The following is a 19,225-nucleotide window of genomic DNA, read 5'->3' as shown; positions in this document are numbered from 1 at the left end:
ATTATCATTTCCACTATTGTGATTACTTGGGTGCCTGTGTTAAATATGTGCTTGACTCTGCCTACCCTATTAGTTTTGGTTAGAAAGGAGCAGCAAAATCAGGCCCTGGATTTGGGGATAATATGCCTGAGAAAGATATTCCCGCCCTGAATTTAGAAAAGTACTCTATTCTTTTCCTGAATTGCTTACCATCAGGCTTGAGATTTTAAAGTCCTTCCTGGCATGGATCCAGGTTACCCAAGGAACCATCTCACCCTGATGGGACTTGCCTGCCCCATCCACACTGGGCAGGAGGGGCACACTGCGGATCCCATTAGTCAAAGAATTTCTGCTGGTGGGGTCCGGGAGAAGGATCTTCTGTGCCAGTGGCTCCTGCCCTTTGGGGGAATATTACCTCCTGAGGTGAGATCAGCTCCCATCCTTCTGACCTTCAGCAAGAGCCTCAAGACCTAGTTCTGCCAGATGGCTTGGAGTCCCACTGGGGGAGCATCACACTGGAGGTGGTTGATTAATTCAAAGCTAATCCCACAACCCCTCCCTCCTGCCCCCAGATCCGACTCCCCCTTCCCCATCCTGTGTCCATTTTATTTTGATGATATTGTCATTTTATAGGGTTAGGAATATTTATTGTTGATTATTTTGAAGTTTTTTTTTTAATGATGTAAGCTGCCCAGAGTTTCTTCAAAGCAAAATGGGCAGCAAATAAATTCAATCAATCAAGAAAACGAGGGCAAGATAATAGTTTGGCTTGGGAATCTTAAGCCTTGCCAAGAAGAGTTACACGCCAATGCGCCATGGTTTCTATTTAGAACCAGATTGCTTGCGGGTGGAAAAAAAATCAATGTGTTTGTGACATCAGCAACCATTATACCAATCCCAGCCCTTGAATCAGAATTCTCTGTACTCTTAAGGAATGGCACAAAGAAACCTGAGACAATGCCTGCTGATGTCACTATGTACTTCTTTTTACTCTCTTATCTCATGCTGTGTTAGAAGAAGAGAATAAGAAGGGAAGAGTTAAAGGAAAGAAGAGAAGAAAAAGGCAGGAGCATGAACTTTGGATAAAACCATAGGTCAAAGGCAAGCAACGTAACTCAAAGGGTTGAAGAAAGGGGAGTGAAGTGTAAAAACAACTGGAACAGAAAATACAGGGCTGGCTCATTTACTCAGATAGTTCAATTATAGCTATAGTCATCATTCTTCATAACATTGGCATAACATTTATGGCAGTTACTCATCCAAAAACAGGGAGCACAGCGTTTTCATTCCTTGGAGGTGATCAGAGATATAAAGGCTTCGTTCACAATTCTCCCAAGTGCTGCTTAGCTTTTAGCAAATACAAGGAAAAGAGTTAGGTCTATTGACCACTACACAAATTTAGAGTTAATTACTTCTGTTCATTATGCCAAGTTGTTCACGGTTCTTGAACTAGGAGCATTGTAGAAATGAACCATCTATTCCTATAATAAAGGTAGAATGAGAAGGATCTTTAGATCATGATTGGGATTATTCATATAAGAAGCTTACACTTTCCTTTAGCTTGTGTACATGTATATATCCTCAACGAACAATTATGAAACATCCAGGGTTATCTGGTAAAAATTCTGTTACAATATCGGCAGTGCATTTATTACACTTCATTTATTTGTTCTCTCAGTCATAGGCATAGTCTTAATATTATGAATTAGCTCAGAGATTTATTTAGGGTGTGTCAAATTTTTCAATTTCCAGACATTAGTGGTTGCTCAAAAGTTGTGTCATGCCTTGGGGATTGTAAAGATATTTTGGTTACTTTTTATATAATTTAGATGTGTTTGGTAAGTAACTACATAAACATCACAACTTTTTAACATGTTTGTTTCAGTATGTATAAATAAGTTATGATTTCAACTCACATTTGAGCTCATGAATAAACTTTATACCTATCCATTGATCATATATAACTAGCTTCATAGCTGCCAGATTTATTGAGTAGTTGTTTGTTAATAGGGCATAAGTAGTTAGAAATAATTCTAGGCTAGATTATAATGCAAAGGGAACAACATAAAGTGATAGTAATAATGTTCATGTAGCACCTCTTGATAGTTTAAGTTTTGGTCAATTTTATTCTTGCTATTATGGACTGCTACTGAATTTTATTCTGTAACATACATATTTGTGCCAGAAATAAGAAATAAGCATCGCGTTAAATAAAATTGAAACTCTTGTAATGATGACAAGATACATGATTCTCTTAAGTAACTTGTAAGTATACAAGGTAGGAATTTTATCTTTTTGGTTATCCATTGTTTGCAACTTGAATTGACAGTTTTATGAGAAGAGAACTACAGTTTCAACTACTTTTGGTTTAAATTATTTTTAATTTATAATTAAATTATTTTGTTTCTTAATTTATTTTCCTTTGGTATGATATCCTATGTGGTAAATATTAAATGGCATTTGGAGAAACAGAAAGATTTGAAAGCAGTACTGTGGTATGCTCATTTAAAATATATACAGGACATCAGCTTCACATAAAATTTAAAGTAGTATATTGACTGAAAAATTCTGAGAATCACAATCGTGACTCATCTTGAAGGCATAGTTTATAGGAAATGGAAATGGAAATGAAGGACAACAAATTTGTTGTTCTTTCAGTATCCTTGTAGCATAACATTATTCAGTGGTTTATCTAGGTATAGGTAATCCTTGATGTATGACTTTAATGGAACCTACCCATAATGGTCATGAGTTGTGACAGTTATAAAGCTAGTTAGTCATGTGATTGACCCAACTCTACGATCATTTTTGTGTTGGTCATGAAGAGACCACAGTTATTAAGCAAATCCATAATCATTAAGTGAACGATGCAATTGTTAAGCAAACCACTAGTTTGCTATGACTATGATTATGATTTTGCCGAAAACTAGAAGTGGTAGTTTTCAGCAAAAGAGTCATAAAATGTGGTTGTGTGACTATGAGACACACTGGGAATAGTTTAAAAGTGATAGGAACAGATGGGAGCAGTGTTTAGAAATATAGGATTTTGTACCTGCTGTCCTTATACTTTCTCAACGATCATGGGCTTTAGAAGCCATCCTGGAAAAGGTAGACTCATAGGTAGGTAACAGAACTATGGAATGTAAGAGATCAAGGTAAAAAGTATTTTATTAGCCTACAGAATTCTTGAGAAATAAATATATGTAAACTTTGAAAGCAATCTCTTATGCTAGTCTCTGTCTTTCAGGTAAACTTTTAATTTTTCTGTCTTAATCCTCTAGAATTGGTAATGTAGGAGGGGTGGAATTGAAGAGGTATTCATTCGACAGACCAAACAGGAGGATAATTTATTCAAATTGGACCCCTGACAAGAGATTGAAACCTTTACTGCTTCACTCATAGATCCCAGTACACCAGAAAGAAGCTGTAAATATCTCAGCGTTTAATTTTTAAGTAATACTGGTAGTCCTCAACTTACAAGCACAATTGAGCCCAAAATTTTATCTTACTAAGTGAGACAGATGTTAAGTGAATTTCCCCCCATTTTATGACCTTTCTTGCCACAGTTGTTAAGTGAATCACTGCAGTTCATAAGTGAATCTAGTTCCCCCACTGACTTTGCTTGTCAGAAGGTCGCAAAAAGAGACCATAAAATCATGTTACCAGGGGGATGCTGCAACGGTTAAAAGTGTGAAAAATGGTCATAAGTCACTTTTTTCAGTGCTGTTGTCTTTGAATGGTCACTAAATGAACTGTTGTAACTTGAGGACTATCTGTACTTGAGCAGGGGATAAAAGCCAAACTCTGTACCTGAAGTCAGACAGATGGTGCTATGAAAAAACTCTTTAACACTAAAGAGGCTCTATCAGTCCACTATCAGTCACAAATCGATACTCCTAAATCAAATGGGTGAATTACCCTGGAATAAGATAGCTTCCTGTATTCTAATCTTTCCATTCTAGAAAAAAGCTTGTAAAAATAAAGAAAACAAGGAAACAAAGTCTTCTATCATGTTAGGTAGTACAGTATTGAAAATAATGTTCACTCACAGATTTCACCTTGAAATCAATTTAATTTTGAAGCAGCTTTTCAGAATTTCATGCTGGCATATTACATTAACGTAGGACATTAGTGAAAAATACGGTATTGCAGCCTGTAGCTCTTAACTGTTCCTTAAACTGTTTCTCACTTATGCCCAAAGGATCTTCATTTGTTTTCCCCCATTTGCATCATTTTTCTTTGCTTTGTTTTGCTTTGCTTTGCTTTGCTTTGCGTTGGCCTTTTCTGTTTTGTTTTGTTCTGTTTTGTTTTATTTATTTTTTTTCTTTTTCTGAAACAGGAAGAGAAAATCCTTTCTGGAGATACACCTCTTCATGTAAGTGTTTTTTATGCTTGTTAATAAAAACATTGTAATATAGGCTTAAATATTCAGAATCCAGATCATCATCTTCTCATAGAAAGATAACAGAATAGAATAGAATAGAATAGAATAGAATAGAATAGAATAGAATAGAATACTGTGAGCATTTGTGAGCATCAAAACAAATTCTTTGTGTGTCCAGTCACACTTGGCCAATAAAGAATTCTATTATATTCTATTCTATAATAAAATCCATATCCCCAACATACACACCCACGATATGCAGCTGAAACAGTATTTTCAGATCTCAGATATGGATTAGAACATGTTGCCCAGTCAAAGTCCAGTCATTTTCATGCCTTTGTACCTAGACTGAATCATAATCAGAAAGTAGGTACAAATCACTCATAACTTGCACATAATTTCCACAACATTTTTAGGTCTGTAGATAACCAGCTTACCATACCTCGTATTAACAAGTGGGTGTATGTGTTTCTTGCCTAAAATTACAATCCTGTGTGCCCCATTTATTTGTTTGGAGGGCCCAGTAAACTCTGAACCAACATGATAAGGTTGTGCTGAAATGCTAAACATACTTACTTCAGTAGAACTTAATTCTGAATAAACTTTCTCAAGATTGCACTACAAATCATTATTCAATAGTAATAGAACAAGCCAGCATAGAATTTCCTACTTCCAATCTTTGGCTAAAATATACTTTGTTTTTTCAGGTTCTGCTCTATTTGCAAGGTTCCTTATATGGATAAGACTTCAAGTAATGCTTCACAGCTCCTTCTATAATTTACTGTGTTATATAATATATATATATATATATCAACATTTAGCAGCCTCCCTAAATAGATACACCCAGCAAACTATACTCAGCCTGTTGATTCACAGTTAACAGGCACCATAACATAGCTTAACATCTGGCAAGCTGAGGTAGGACTTCATGTTGTGTAAACAGGTAATGTTTTCACCACAAGGTTGTGCTAGAGAGCGGTTCAGTGGCTTATTTTGCATTGCACCTAGAGAAAACAAAACACCAAGCTGTGGTAAACATATATTTATTTAAGGCAATTTATCTTGATCTTCAGATGAAAAAGCTCCCCAAATGACCCTATCGATAAACAGAACAGGCTGTCTTTGATTTGTGGCTTGGAATATAAAAGATATGACACAAAAATCAATGTGGGATACCAGAAAGGAGTTAACACACTTGTTTGCCAGTTTTGGCTGGCTTGTACATTTTGACAAGGTTGTGAAGCCTTTTCTTCATGGGAGCCTATATATGTGTAGGTGAACCCATGGGATTTTGTCCTTCCCCATGAACAATTTAATATGTTCATATACTTATTGGGAATCCGTTTTGCATTCAAACTTAAAAGCCATGTATTTGGCAATGGATCATATGTACTTCAGTCATGGAAAGATTTCTCATTTAAATTTAAATATTTTCCTTTGATAAAGGTAAATTGGCTTTGGAAATGAAAATTATGACAGCAATTGTGGTATAGATGCTCTTGTTTTGTATCATATTCTGTATGTGCACCGTGCCTCACATAATGGCAAGCTCAGAAACAATTTTGTTGCTTTTCATTTTCTTTAATTAATTCATTAGCAAGTTTGGTAACATATATTTCCATAACAAATCATTCAAAACGCTTCTCAGTAACATGGTTCTTTGCTTTTGTGGAGCTAAAATTTTACTTGACTTAAGAATAAAAGCAACTTGTAGAGTGCACACTTATGTTTAATTATCACTGTGCTGGCTACTACCAGTTTTGCAGAAATGTATTTGCAAACTTCCTTCAACCTGGCAGTTTGTTTGGGTTTTGGAGATTCATGCAATGGGAGAAGTAGTAAGGGAGGGCTTTCTCCTTTTGCAGGAGCTTTCATCTTTTTTATATTATTGATTACGCATTTGTTGTTCATAATGATAAAATGTCCGTACGATGTATTCTCTAGGTATTATACAAAATAAAATTTTATAATACAAAAATGGGGTTTTCTTCCCTAGCTCTGCTCTGTCATACCATGGATTAAATGTACACCTAGTCCACTGTTAGCCAAACTACAGAACTGGATGACAGAAGCTGTTTTGTGCCCTTGTCTACTGCTCTGGTTTTCCATCCACTGCCATTTTCTGGAATATGCAGAGGCACCTTCTGCCTTCATTTGACACCATTTCAAGGGTGTGTGTAGTGCGCAAAGCAACCACTAAACTATTAGTGATAGTACTGAACTGAAGGGAGGAAGGGAGGGGTTAAAAGCCAAAATAGTGTATCTCTACCATTTTATACCATTTCCCTTAATATGAGTGAGAGGACTGTTTTTTTCTCAACAGCACTGGCCTCATGATATAAATTTAAAAAGTAATTTTGCTCCCTATCATTGAGTTTTTAATAAAAGTGTTGGCACTTACAAATCAAGGAACACAGGGGGAGGGTTTCTGTATTTGTTCATTTTGTTTCATTGGCTTGTGGAATGATGTAAAAAGGCTCTTGTACAAATCCACTGGTTTTTGAACAGACTGCAGTGGAGAAATGAGCTCTCCTAACTTTGTCAGTCTGGATAATAGACTTTGCAAAGCTGAGAAAGGAGGAGGAGAGGACTGTATGTGCCAAGTTCTGTACCCAAAGCCTTTGGTACATAGCAATTCTCACTGAGCCAGTACATTATTAGGACTGTTTCTTACATCTTGGTGGAAGAAAAGTGTCCTCTCTCCTTCAAGATAGGCTAGTCACAATTCCTAGATGGTCTGGAAAGTGAACTGGCTGATATTCTTAGTAACCTTAGTAAGAATTTTAGAATGTAGATAATTAACATCAGCAGTGTGCACAATCTGTTCTTGTACGGTGGATAGGGTATGTGCACAGACAAATTTTCTTGAATTTAACTTGGATTTGCTTCCTTAGATCACACTGCCATTAAAGAAGTATGGAAAGGGCAAATCCAACGTAACCGAGCACAATAGTTTTTTTTTTTTTAACTTCCTCCTCTCACCTGCCTGGAGCACATACTCTTTAATTAGACTAATTTAGAATAGGCTGAGAAAGAGAATATTTATCCAAAGGAAGCAGTGATAAATCCATTTCATATGCCTTGTATTTACTGACATCAACATAATAAGACTAGGTCAGCAAATTCAAGGAAATCAGTTGCAAAGTTAAAATAGAAACTCAGTCCCTTGGTCCATGTTGGATGTCTTGATGTACTGACTCAGACTGGGCATGACTTCTTCCAATTATTACTATAATTCAGAGGCAGAGTTTTAAAATTATTTTATAAGAGACAAATGAAATCCTCATAGGGCCTGCTCTCAGATGGAAGGGTATTATATAGAAGTATGCCAAGTAACAAAGCTGGCAGGAAAAAGAAAAGTTGTAGTCTACTTTTCTGCTTTCTAAAAGGCCCTTGAGAGATGCTGAAATATTGTGCTGGCTTTTCTTAATATCTTTTATACACATACACACTCTCGACCACAAACCTGGGACTTAAAAGGCTTTTATATTTTCATATGCTTACTTCCTTCAAAACACCTTGGAAACTATCATTATAGACGATGGAAACTTCAGTTTTAGGGATATTTATTTATTTATTTGTATGTGTCTCATTTATATAGTCCATTCACAAGCAAGTGATTCTGGGTGATGTACAACAAAACTACTGTGAAAGGCACTACATGTCTAGCAGACACATATGTTGCTCAGCCCATTCCTTCCTTTAGGATCTTCAGTTTAGCAGGCAGAATAGAGTAGCAGCTTTCAAATATTTGCAAGTTGTAGTGCGATAGTTTAAAAATTTCTAGAATTTTTTTACTCAAATATAGCCCTGTTCTTTATTACTAGAGTTTTGATCAAAACTCTAGTAATAAAGAACAGGGCTATATTTGAGTTAAAAAAATTTTTTTTGCACTTAGTCTCTCATGAAAACCCATCCTCATGGAATTGTAGGATTCTGTGGAATATATGTTTAGCCCTGGAGTAGGTCATCTTTATTTTTAAAAAGAGTCATAGTACAGTATCCTTGAACCCAACATTCCAAATGGCACATTTTTAAAACTCATCTGCAGACCTACAAGGATTCTCTAATCTCCAAGGCAGGATGCCTTGGATATGTAGAGGTTACATAAGCCAAAAGACCCAGTTTAGCCAACAAATCACGGAAGAGAGCTATCACAAGCAAGTCTCAAGTGTTAAGTCCATATCAGCCTATTATGTTGAAATGGATATGCATTAATATATTAATATAACTTACTATATCTCACCTATTTGCATTTAGATACACATGTTAGAAGCACATCTCATTTCATTGAAAACAGTGCAGGGCAGATATATTCTACATACAGATCTGTTATTGTTAATAACAATAATGGATGAATAAGAAGTAATGCATCAGCAAACAAAAAAAACAGTATTAAGACTCAATTTATGCAACCCATATATGGATAATCTTTGGACTGAAAACAATACAGTACATCAAAATTACTGCTGTGGTACCTTGCGTTAATGAAATGTCAATGGTTAGTTCTGTATATGTGCACAACCCATATAGGGTAATATTTCACATAGATATTCCTGCTCATAGTCTCTTCAATATAAATGATTTAGTTCTTTGGCTCCTTTTTAACTGCTTTCACATACATTTTTAAGCAGGGAATAAATGACTTTGGAAAACTACACAGGGATGTTGTCAACTTTTAGGCTTGTTAAAATGTTTATGTTTCATAAAATATCTTGAGAAAATATAGAGCTTATTTATTTTATTTATTTATTAAACTTAAATGCTGCCATTTCCACTATCGAAGTGACTCTGGGCATTTTGTTTTGTAATAATTTTAAGAAAGCTCTGTATCCCTATTAATCTTCAATTGGGTCCATGTATACTGAAGCCTTTAGCTCCTGACAGAAGTAGGCTTTTCCAGAATAGGGTCCTCAGGATTGCATTTTTATAAGGAAAGACTTATCAGAGTTAGTTCTGGAGTACAGTATTTCTTAAGGTGCAACTCCATAGGGAGGAAATTGATTGCTCATTGTCATCACCAATATTATTTTTAATTGCAATGCTCAGAAGGATCCATCTTTCTGTGTTCATTTGCTGCAACAAATACTACCAACATTCATTACTTTCTATCAGTGTCTTACCCTATGGAGGAACCAGCCCTGCCCATCCACATTGAGGAGGGGATAGACGTTCTGACTGGTGAGTGCAGCTAAGGTGGGGTGCTTGTGAAATTCGGGGGTGGGGGGGAGGCATGCTGATGCAGAAAGCTTGAGACCTTGCTTGTGTTATGTATTTGGGTAATTTAGGAATGTTTTCCATAAACATTTTAAGTAGTTTTTGTGTTTTTCCAAAATGTGCTATATTGGCAGGACCAGTTCTCAGTTCTTAGAAATGTTCCACCATGATCACACTACACACTGATCTGTCATTACCTACCTTTGCAGGCTCTCATAATTTTACTGTGTGTATAAAGAATATAGCCATTTTTGCTACTCAAATGTACAGATACAGGGTGCAATAAAAAGTCCTTCAGGCAAATGACTATTTTGATTTAAAATTGACTAACTTGTTTGAATTGCTTGCTCACAATTCTTAAAAACATATTTGCATGAGAACGTATTTTTCTTGGGCAAAGAAGAAGAAATTAGAAACTTTTTTGTTGTCTTTTTTGAGGAATTAACATTACCCCCCCCCATTTTTTTAAACAAGTACAAAAATGAAGATACAACTCTATGAAGATTCGATTTATCCAAGCAAGCAAATATATCCACTTCTAGAAGGATCTGGTGTAGGCAAGAAAACATTTGGAAGACATCTTTTGCAACATGTATTAATATGCAGATACAACCAGATCTGTGGATATCAGAACTGTTAGCACAAAGTTGGTGCAATACATCTCTTTTCCACCCTCAGTTCTATCTAAAACTGTCATCAAGAACCTACTGTTCTTGTTCTAGAACAAACTTAACTCGATTGTTCTGAATTCCACAATTAAAAACATAGCATTTTTCTTTTGGTAAATGGCCTATTTCATTATTTAGAGATTAATCAATATTTAGTTACCTATATTTTAATCCAGACACCAGTTCGAAGTATTTCATAGGATACACTATTAATGAAAGATGGGAGTTTCTGATAATCTGCCTAATTATTTTATGCTTTAATGTTTTTTTTTTTATTTCCTGCCAAAATTAATAAATGATTTTTAAAGTAGAAAGTGCTCTTTCAGTCCATCTAGTTTTTATGGTTGAATAATCATTGAGCACAATTGCAACTATTATCTTTAGCTCTGTGATAAAAGTGTGAATTACTCAGAAATTTATTTATATGCATGGGATTATTTTATAAATTATTTTAAGATCTGAGGCTTAGAATATAGAATTTCATATGAGCAGACACAGTGTGACACTTAATTAGCTTAATAATGAAATTACAGTCTTTATCTTTTCTTCATAAGAAAACATCTTTGGTATTTCTTACAGATTTCTATATGTGAACTGTAGGAAATCTGGAAGATTTTAGTTCATGAGATAGTTACATTTGATATATATTTCATACTTCTTTTCTATATTGTTTTGGTATTACTTGTTTTAGTATTTTTCATTCCAGTTAGAAGCTAGTTTTATAGTAATCATAATTTTTCCAGATTTATTTTTCCTATAAGAATACGATCAAAATATGCATACTTTTCCTTTTAAATGTGAATTGATAGTACTTTGGCTTGCTGGAAAGCAACAGGAAACCCCACAAAAACTGTGTTTTATTTCATATAACTGTCTGTCTCCTATTCCTCTTCTGCCTTTCTTTCAAGCTCTATATTATGTAAGAAAATTGATTTATTTGTATGTGCATAAAATATTAGTGTCTAAGATTTTAATTCCAGTTTTTCATTTATATAAAATGTTGCTTGAAAAATGCAGCTCTTACTCCTACTGTATAACAAAACGGTTAAGAAACTATAGACATTTCCATTTCCTAGTAATGTTCATTCTCAAGTACAATAGCAGAGGGATTTTGTACAAATTGTTGCTTTGTATACTCTGGAAATTAACTGCATGCTTACTGAGTGCAAATTGCCCGTGTGCAATTAACACTAACTAAATATAAATAATGATGGCAAAATCATTATCTGAACTCAGCTGGAACTGGAAAAAGAAAAATTGAAATAATATTAAGATGAATCTTAGTAGTATTAGTAGAGTTTCCACCATTGTTGAAAACAAAGGATAAATTGCCCTTTAAAAATATACTTCAATTTGCAGAACATAGTAATCCGAAATAACTGATATTTTTATTTCACCAAGGAAACAAAAGCTTTATCAAATATCTAGTATTTCCTGTTACTCTTCCGAAATTTAAACACATTTAAAGAAAAACCTAGCCTTTTTATTTGTTGTCAAAGTTTTATTAGTTATATTGTGCTAAAAATTGCTCCTGACAGTGAAAACAATCAATGGAACAATTTGTCTCCAGAGGCTTTGGGTGCTCCTTCACTGGAGGTTTTGAGAAAAATGGCTGGGCAACCATTTGTCTGGAGTGGTATAAAATCTTCTGCTCTAGCAGAGGGTTGGACTAAAAACCTTGAACTCCAAGGTTCCTTCCAACCCTGTTATTCTATGTTATTCTGTTGTTTTAGTGTTTAAATATACAGAGAACTATATAGAAAATTTAAATTCTTAAATATAAAGAAGAATTTCTTGATGGTAAGTTATGTACTGTAGGAGATGACCAATCTAAGCCTGAAGGCAGGGTCAAATAGATTATCAGTCTGGAGTCCTACAGTCTCCAACCCACTTAATGTCTGTTGACTCTTATTTGCCTTGACTCTTCAGATTCTTGTAGAGGTTGCATGGAATAAACCTGTACTGCTTTTGAACTCTATCATGGCTCTTACTGTAGTTTCTTGTGCTTGAGATATACAGTAGAAATATCTTTCTATGAATGACTTCTCCATTTCTGAAGGTTTAAGAAGTGGCTGAATAGCCACCTTTCATGAATACCATTTCTTCTACATGGTAAAAGATTGGTAGAAAATTGGAATAGACAATCCTCGTGGTCTCTTAATTTTATAGTTCTGTGATGTATGAAGGATTATTATTTGGTGATTAAAGGCATATCTGCATCAGTGAAATCTACTAGGCAATTCAGAGTTAAATTGCAGACCACACATAATATAAGCAAGTTTAGCTGCCCCTGTGATTTATATTTGGAAGAGGAAGCTTAAGTAGTTTCTCCTGTGCATTGAAATAATGAGTGAATTCTGCAAAATAAGATTGAACTTCCCACTCTGTTTTGCAGTCTTAATTTGGATTGGTATACCTTGTACTTCCTTTATTAAAAGAAAAATCAATGGGACAAGGATAGTTTGATTGTTGAGAACTCCAGACATTTTACAAAAGACCAGTTAACTACCTGGAATAATTTAGTTAGCCAAGCTGTATTGGAACAGAGAGATAATTGGCAAGACTAGAAATAAGTCAGGAAAGACTTTCAAGCAAAACACAAAAGAAATTGCCAGTCATTTGCAATCTTAAATACTGTCTTGTGAAAAAGTTTTATTTATTAGTACATAAACTTTAAGACACAGGTAGATACAGTATTTTAACAACATCTGAATAAAGCTGTAGAAGGTAAGAACATGTCTTTCATTCCAGACATCTTCAGATAAATTCTTCAATGAGTACTAGAAGAGGCATAGATCATTATATGGGTATATGGATCATATTTACCAGTATGTATAATGTACACTATAAACCAGAGATCTCCAAACTTGGCAACTTTAAGACTGAAGTCCACAAGTCTTAAAGTTTGCAAGCTTGGGAACCTCCGCGATAAACTGTAAAGAAAACAAGATATCAGCAAAAGATAGCAGTTAGCAGTAGGCATCTGTGAGAGACAAATTGTTAAATTACATCATTTAGTTGGGTCAAATGTTGGGATGCAAGTATGGAAGCACAGAGTTTGTGTCATGGTGTCCCCATATCAGTGTTGCCATTTTGTTGAAATTCTGGTTTGCTGAGAATATCAATGATCATAGCTATTATTTCTTTTGTTTGGAAAAGGACAAGTAGTCCCATGTCAGCTTTTGTAACAGCAGGCTTATATAATTTGTAGCATGTTCTCTGTAGAAACATTATGGTCTTTTTCACGCTATGTTCCCATCCTTCTGGTAACTTGTCTTGCTGTTTGATATACTATTTTTTTTAAAAAGCCGCAGTATTGCACTTGGAAATGCCAGGGCAGGGCCCAGAATCTTTTCTCTAGAAAGCATATGAGCTCAGTATTAATTGTATATGTTACTGTGATCAGCAACATAACAATCCTATTTGTAGTGGATTAACCTCTTAATTTATTCCCTTATTTTAATTCTTTGTCATTTTAATGAATAAGAATAGCTAATGGTCGCTGTCCTTAGTAGACTTATTGCATGAATGTTAAAAGTGCGACACAAATTATATTTTATTTCTAGTAACTGAAGGGAAAACATTAGTTTTGGAATTGGCCTGGACACAATATTCAAGTTGGGAAGTTGTGCTTATTCCTATCTCATTCCTATTTATAGGTGGTTTTGGTTTTTTTAATTATTTTAGTGTCTCAAACTTAATATTTGTAGAAAGGATAATTTGAGAGTTTGTTTTTAGACTGCTGTCTGAGAATTTGTGCTGCAGTATAGAGTTGACACTTCACCATTTTGTATCGGGAATAACGATGTAATTTAAAAGTAGTATGTAAGTATGAATAATTGTCAGTCATTACGTTTAGTAAGTTCACTCCAGGGATTGTTAACTGAAGACTGAAGACAGTCTGTGGTCATTTAAGAACTGACAGTTGTATTTAACAGAGCCATCATTCTTACAGTGATTCTTGTACATTTAACAGTGGCTGGATACAATTGTGCCTACTGTCCCTGTCTTATTGTCCTCAATTATTAGTTCCTATTTCATGCATTTAAACTTATGTTTATTATTATTTCTATTATATTTTAAGCATTTGACTAAATAAATAAGAACTCACCTGTAGATAGCTGTTTTAGGAAATACTAGCTAAGCAGCACTGATGATGTTACTTAGTAAAGTAACAAAATGTCTGCAAGCAAACAATGAAGCTATGAGAGCACCAAAGGCTTTTCAACCCTGAGCTACAAATATTCTCTTTTATTGGAACAGTGACTCTATTCAGATAATCATGTATGAATGAATCTTCTAGTATAGTAGTGTCAAACTCAAGGTCTGCGGGTCAGATCTGACCCATGGGGTGATTAGATCTGGCCCATAGGGTCAGCCTCTAAAATAATAAAGGACTGGCCTGTGGTGCCTCTGGCAGCCAAAACAGCTCCCCCATTTTGGCTGGCAGAGTGCTTCAGGAGGACGACCAGCCCCAAAATGGAGCACAGGGGTCTGTGCTTGCCCCGTTTTGGCTGGCAGAGTGTTGCAGGAGGTCAGGTCAAAAATGGAGCATGGGGGGGGGTGCCATGCGCTCCTCCCACACCCTGTTTTGGCTGGCAGAGTGTTGCAGGAGGCATCCATCCCATCTGCTTTCTGTCCCATCTCCCCTCCCCAGCCCGCTGGCCCACAGAGAACAAGTACAATGCTGATCCGGCCCTTGAAGAAATCCAGTTTGACACACCAGTTCTAGTAGTATTGCAGCTTCTACTCGTTCTTTCACAAGTAGTTTTGTTGTGTAAGTTTATAGGAATAATTCTCATACCCATAAACATATATTTAGGTATAGTTTGAAATTTTATCCAAAAGTGATCTAAGACATTGCCTTCTTTTGTAAGTTACATTTAAAAATAACCACAGTTTTATGTCTTCAATGTCATGATAAACTGAAATAGAAGTAAAAATTTTCATTCTTTTTGTGATCATGTCAGACGAGAAAAGAGTAGGAGGATAAGATGAAGACAAATATGCAGAAATCTCTTCATGCATTGCTAAACTATAATATTTTCTTCTTCTTAGTGTTATTCCTGCACTATGGCAGGATCCACTTTCTACACTATAATATCTAAGATGCTTATCTCTACAGTAAAACAACAATAACAACAACAAAAACCAAAGTGTATCCTTCCAGGTTCAAGTCAGTATCTCAAGGATTGATTGTGATCCCCCATCAGTTTTTAGTTAATTCTCATTAATAATATTTCTAATGTTTAGAAAATAGAAGCAAACTAATTCAAATATATAGTAGTATTTCTTATGAAATTTAAAAACATTCATTAGATTGAAATTCTTTGAAAGGAATTTGAAATATTATATAAAGAGGAGGATATAGGTTTTCTACACGTGGATTCTAGCATTTTGTAAACTACTTAGGGCAGGGGTGTCAAACTCGATTTCATTGAGTATCAGAGCTGTGTTTGATCTCAGGGAGGGAGCCTGGGGTAGGCTTAGCCAGCTCGATGTCATTCATCAAGGCACAGTTTTTTTTTGCCATGATGGCCTCCTGCAATCCTCTATCAATGAAAATGGAGCTCAGAGAGGCCGCGTGTGGCATGCCTGGGCTCCATTTTCAGCTGTGATGGGTTCCCCAGTTCCATTTTCGCTGGCAGAGAGCTGCAGGAAGCTGTTGCAGCTGAAAATGGAGTCTAAGAGGGCTGAGCTCTGTTTCCACTGGCGGGCCAACTCTAAATACCCCCAACATCCCACGTACTGGCCTTGAGTTTGACACCCCTGACCCAGAAGAAGGTGTTTTGAGGCATCTTTTTAAATAAACTGTTCAGAATATGAAGTTACCATGTTCTTTAGATGTTTAAAGCCGGTCTCCTGGACTGGTCACACAGTCTTATTGACTTCTTTTAATTTTGTGAAAATAGCTTGGAATCAGCTGAGGTAATATCTGGAAAATAAAATTGAGCAAAACTCCTTGTCCTCATCATAATTGATAGTTTACTGAAGGATACTTAAGGAATGGTTTATAAATAGAAATAGTGACCTATTACAAAAAACATTTGCCAATAAAGACAATGCCTTGTTAATAAAGTTGTGTCTGGAAAGCCAAAGACCCAATAGTAAAATGTAATAGTTTCATCAATGTAACATAATCGACCAACTTGGTTAGTGATTGTGAATTTGATGCAATGAATTTGGATCATCATCAATAAATAGCATTCATGTATGGCCTAGACATTTTAAAAAAAATTGGAACGAACTTTCCTTTGGCTGCATTCATATTGCTTCTTGCTATAAATAGCAGCTTTGGCTCATTGTTCAACTATCTTAAATATTTGAGCCAAGCTCTTGTTTTTTTGAAGGGAAGGCAGATATATGTTTCCTAGAAATTGGCATGCTTTTCAGGAGTGGAACTATTCAGTTATTTTATTATTCAAGAATGTGAGTTGCTGCTTATTAACTGATAAAATAGCTGTAGTTCATATTTGCAAAATGCTTTCCAACTCTACATCAGATTGTTGATTCTTATCTATAAAAAGTAATTATAGTTATAATCAGTAAAATAAAATTGCAGGAAATCAAATGCAAATCATGTGAATGGGTCAGCACAATGCCCTTTGTTAAACATTGTTTTTAATATATATATATATATATATATATATATATATATATATATATATATATATATATACACACACACACACACACACACATACACACACACACACACACATATATATATATATATATATATATATATATTTATTTATTTATTTCAGCTTTGTTCGGGTATTTTCCCACGTCATTGTAGTTGTGCTCTTAAAGTTGTAGCAACGTTTCGGCAGAATCTCATCTGCCATCATCAGGCTTCTGTATAGTGTTCATCTGATGAACAGCAAGGTCCCACTCTCCATCCTCAGGCTGGTGCTTTCGGCTTCGTGCTTGCACTGGCACTTCATGAAGCCGAAAGCACCAGCCTGAGGATGGTGAGTGGGACCTCGCCAAAACATCTTACTTTTAATCTTACATGGGAAAAGACCCGAACACACCTAGACATACATACATACATACGTACATATTTATTTATTTATTTCAGAATTCTTTTCAATCTTCTAGTACCCTTTTTATCTTCCTTGGCATTTCCTTCAGTAGGTAGTCACCATGTCTGGGTCATAGAATAAAATAAAATTTAAAATATAAGTGCAATAGAGATTTAGTAAGCCAATATGAAAATAACCTAAAATTATAATACATATTCACTATAAACCATTTAGGCATTATCAGGATCCTTAACTAGAAAATCAATATTTTTTTTTAAAAAAAGTGGAGATTTAAAAATTGGGAGTCTTTTAAAACTCAAATTTTTCTTTAGTTAAATGAAGAAATCGCATAAGTATCTCAAATTAACTGTGTTCAGTTTTTAAGCAGTACTTCTATTTCATGACAACTGAAATAATATGTTCCTTTATAAAAGAAGCTATTAACATTTGGCTAACCTCTTCTGTGTTATTCAGGAGTCAGAAAGGATTCAGGCAATCTCAATTTTACTTAACTAACCTGATTAATTTACAATAGCTTTATTGTTCTGTGTTTATTAATCACAAATCTCCTCCTTTTCCAGCTTGCTCTCATTCCCAAGAAGTAGACAGGAAAATGTTGGCATGGCTCACTAACAAGCTTTTTACACATGTCTCCTATTAAATGTTCATTTCAGAGTCCACTTAGGGGCAGAAAAGAGTCTGCATAAATATCCGGCTATGCAATAGGCAGAGGAAGGGCTGATTCAATGCCAGTTAGTAGTCAAGAAAAATATAACTCTGCACGTTAGCATACATCCTGATTTTGCCCCAGTAAGATAGAATTTCCAGTCCCTTTCTTTGCACGGATAATGGAAAAACCTAATGCTACCCTTAGTTATGGATCTGGTAGGTGCTACTGCCTGTTCTAAACCGCACTGAAATATAAAAATAATAATAATAATGTCCCAAGTTTCTGTAAATCAGGGGTGTCAAATTGATGGGCCATACCCACCCCAGCTCTACAAATGGGAAAAAATCTCATGAATCATCATGTGACCGGCAATGTGATCTGCGAGTTTGACACCCGTGCTGTAAATTATTGAGAATGCATGGATGGAAAGAGTGCTACTGGGTGAATTGCATCACAGTTGGTGTGCAGGTAGATGAAATAGCTAAGAATGGGAAATAAACGATTGGGCTTATAAAAAGAGGTTTGCTGATATGCCCAAAATTCATATGAAATGTCCCCTATTCTGTTTTTGTTTTTTTCAAATTTCCTCTCTTTCCTGATCAGAAACATTAGCTATCCATGTTTATGATGGCTAAGTGGAGATGAAGATTTGGCCTGGTGATCTTTCTCAAGGATAACAAATAAATAAATAATAATTGTTCTTCACTGCCACTGCTGTTCCTATAATGAATATTACCTTTTGACCCTCTTAATTCAACACATTTCGTGAATTACTAATTCTGAGGATTATGCAATATGTTGAATTCTAAGCTAATTAAATGGGAATTTGTGCAACTCACTAAGCCACCGAAAAGAGAAAAATACCAAAAGAAATTTAAAATTAGTCAAGCCTAACATGTGAAGCAAAAACACCCGCTAGGATTTTGATAGAGCTGGTTAAGCATGGTGTATGAACACAATTACAAATGTTCTTTAATATACCTGTTTAGCATTCTCTTTTATACCATCATAATGACTTTATTGAATCAAATATTTGAGACAAATTGACTGTAACTTGTTTTACTGTTATCTGACGTTTTCCATTCTTTTATATATTTTCTATCCAGATACACTCAGAAAAAACCAAATATTATTTAGATAATTTCATCATGAAAGACATCTTGAATTTAAGAAATTTCCAGTTGGTTGTTAACAATATTTTTAAAATATCAATTAAATGTTCAGAGATACATTTAACAGATTTGTTTACTCACCAATTTAACTTGATTTGTAGTTCATG

The 19,225-nt window shown here is 35.1% G+C and overlaps 1 protein-coding gene across 7 annotated transcripts in view; it reads left to right on the top strand.

Moving 5' to 3' along the window:
• SLC6A6 (solute carrier family 6 member 6) overlaps window positions 1-19,225 on the top strand; it is a 54,815-nt gene that overhangs the window by 5,104 nt on the left and 30,486 nt on the right. For 3 of the 7 annotated variants that reach the window (XM_026723025.2, XM_087923757.1, XM_087923760.1), the window contains exons 2-3: window positions 4,319-4,354; window positions 9,479-9,544. The exons of 2 other annotated variants lie outside the window; for them this stretch is intronic. In XM_026723025.2, the coding sequence (XP_026578810.1) occupies window positions 9,490-9,544 (55 nt within the window). In that variant the 5' untranslated portion in view covers window positions 4,319-4,354; window positions 9,479-9,489. The remainder of the gene's footprint in view (window positions 1-4,318; window positions 4,355-9,478; window positions 9,545-19,225) is intronic. 2 more of the 7 variants (XM_026723038.2, XM_087923758.1) reach the window with 1 other exon arrangement.

Source organism: Pseudonaja textilis, chromosome 2 (genome assembly GCF_049901715.1).
Source record: "Pseudonaja textilis isolate UNSWEBS1 chromosome 2, rPseTex1.2, whole genome shotgun sequence".
NCBI lineage: Eukaryota > Metazoa > Chordata > Lepidosauria > Squamata > Elapidae > Pseudonaja > Pseudonaja textilis.
This window is presented reverse-complemented; position numbering and strand designations above follow the sequence as displayed.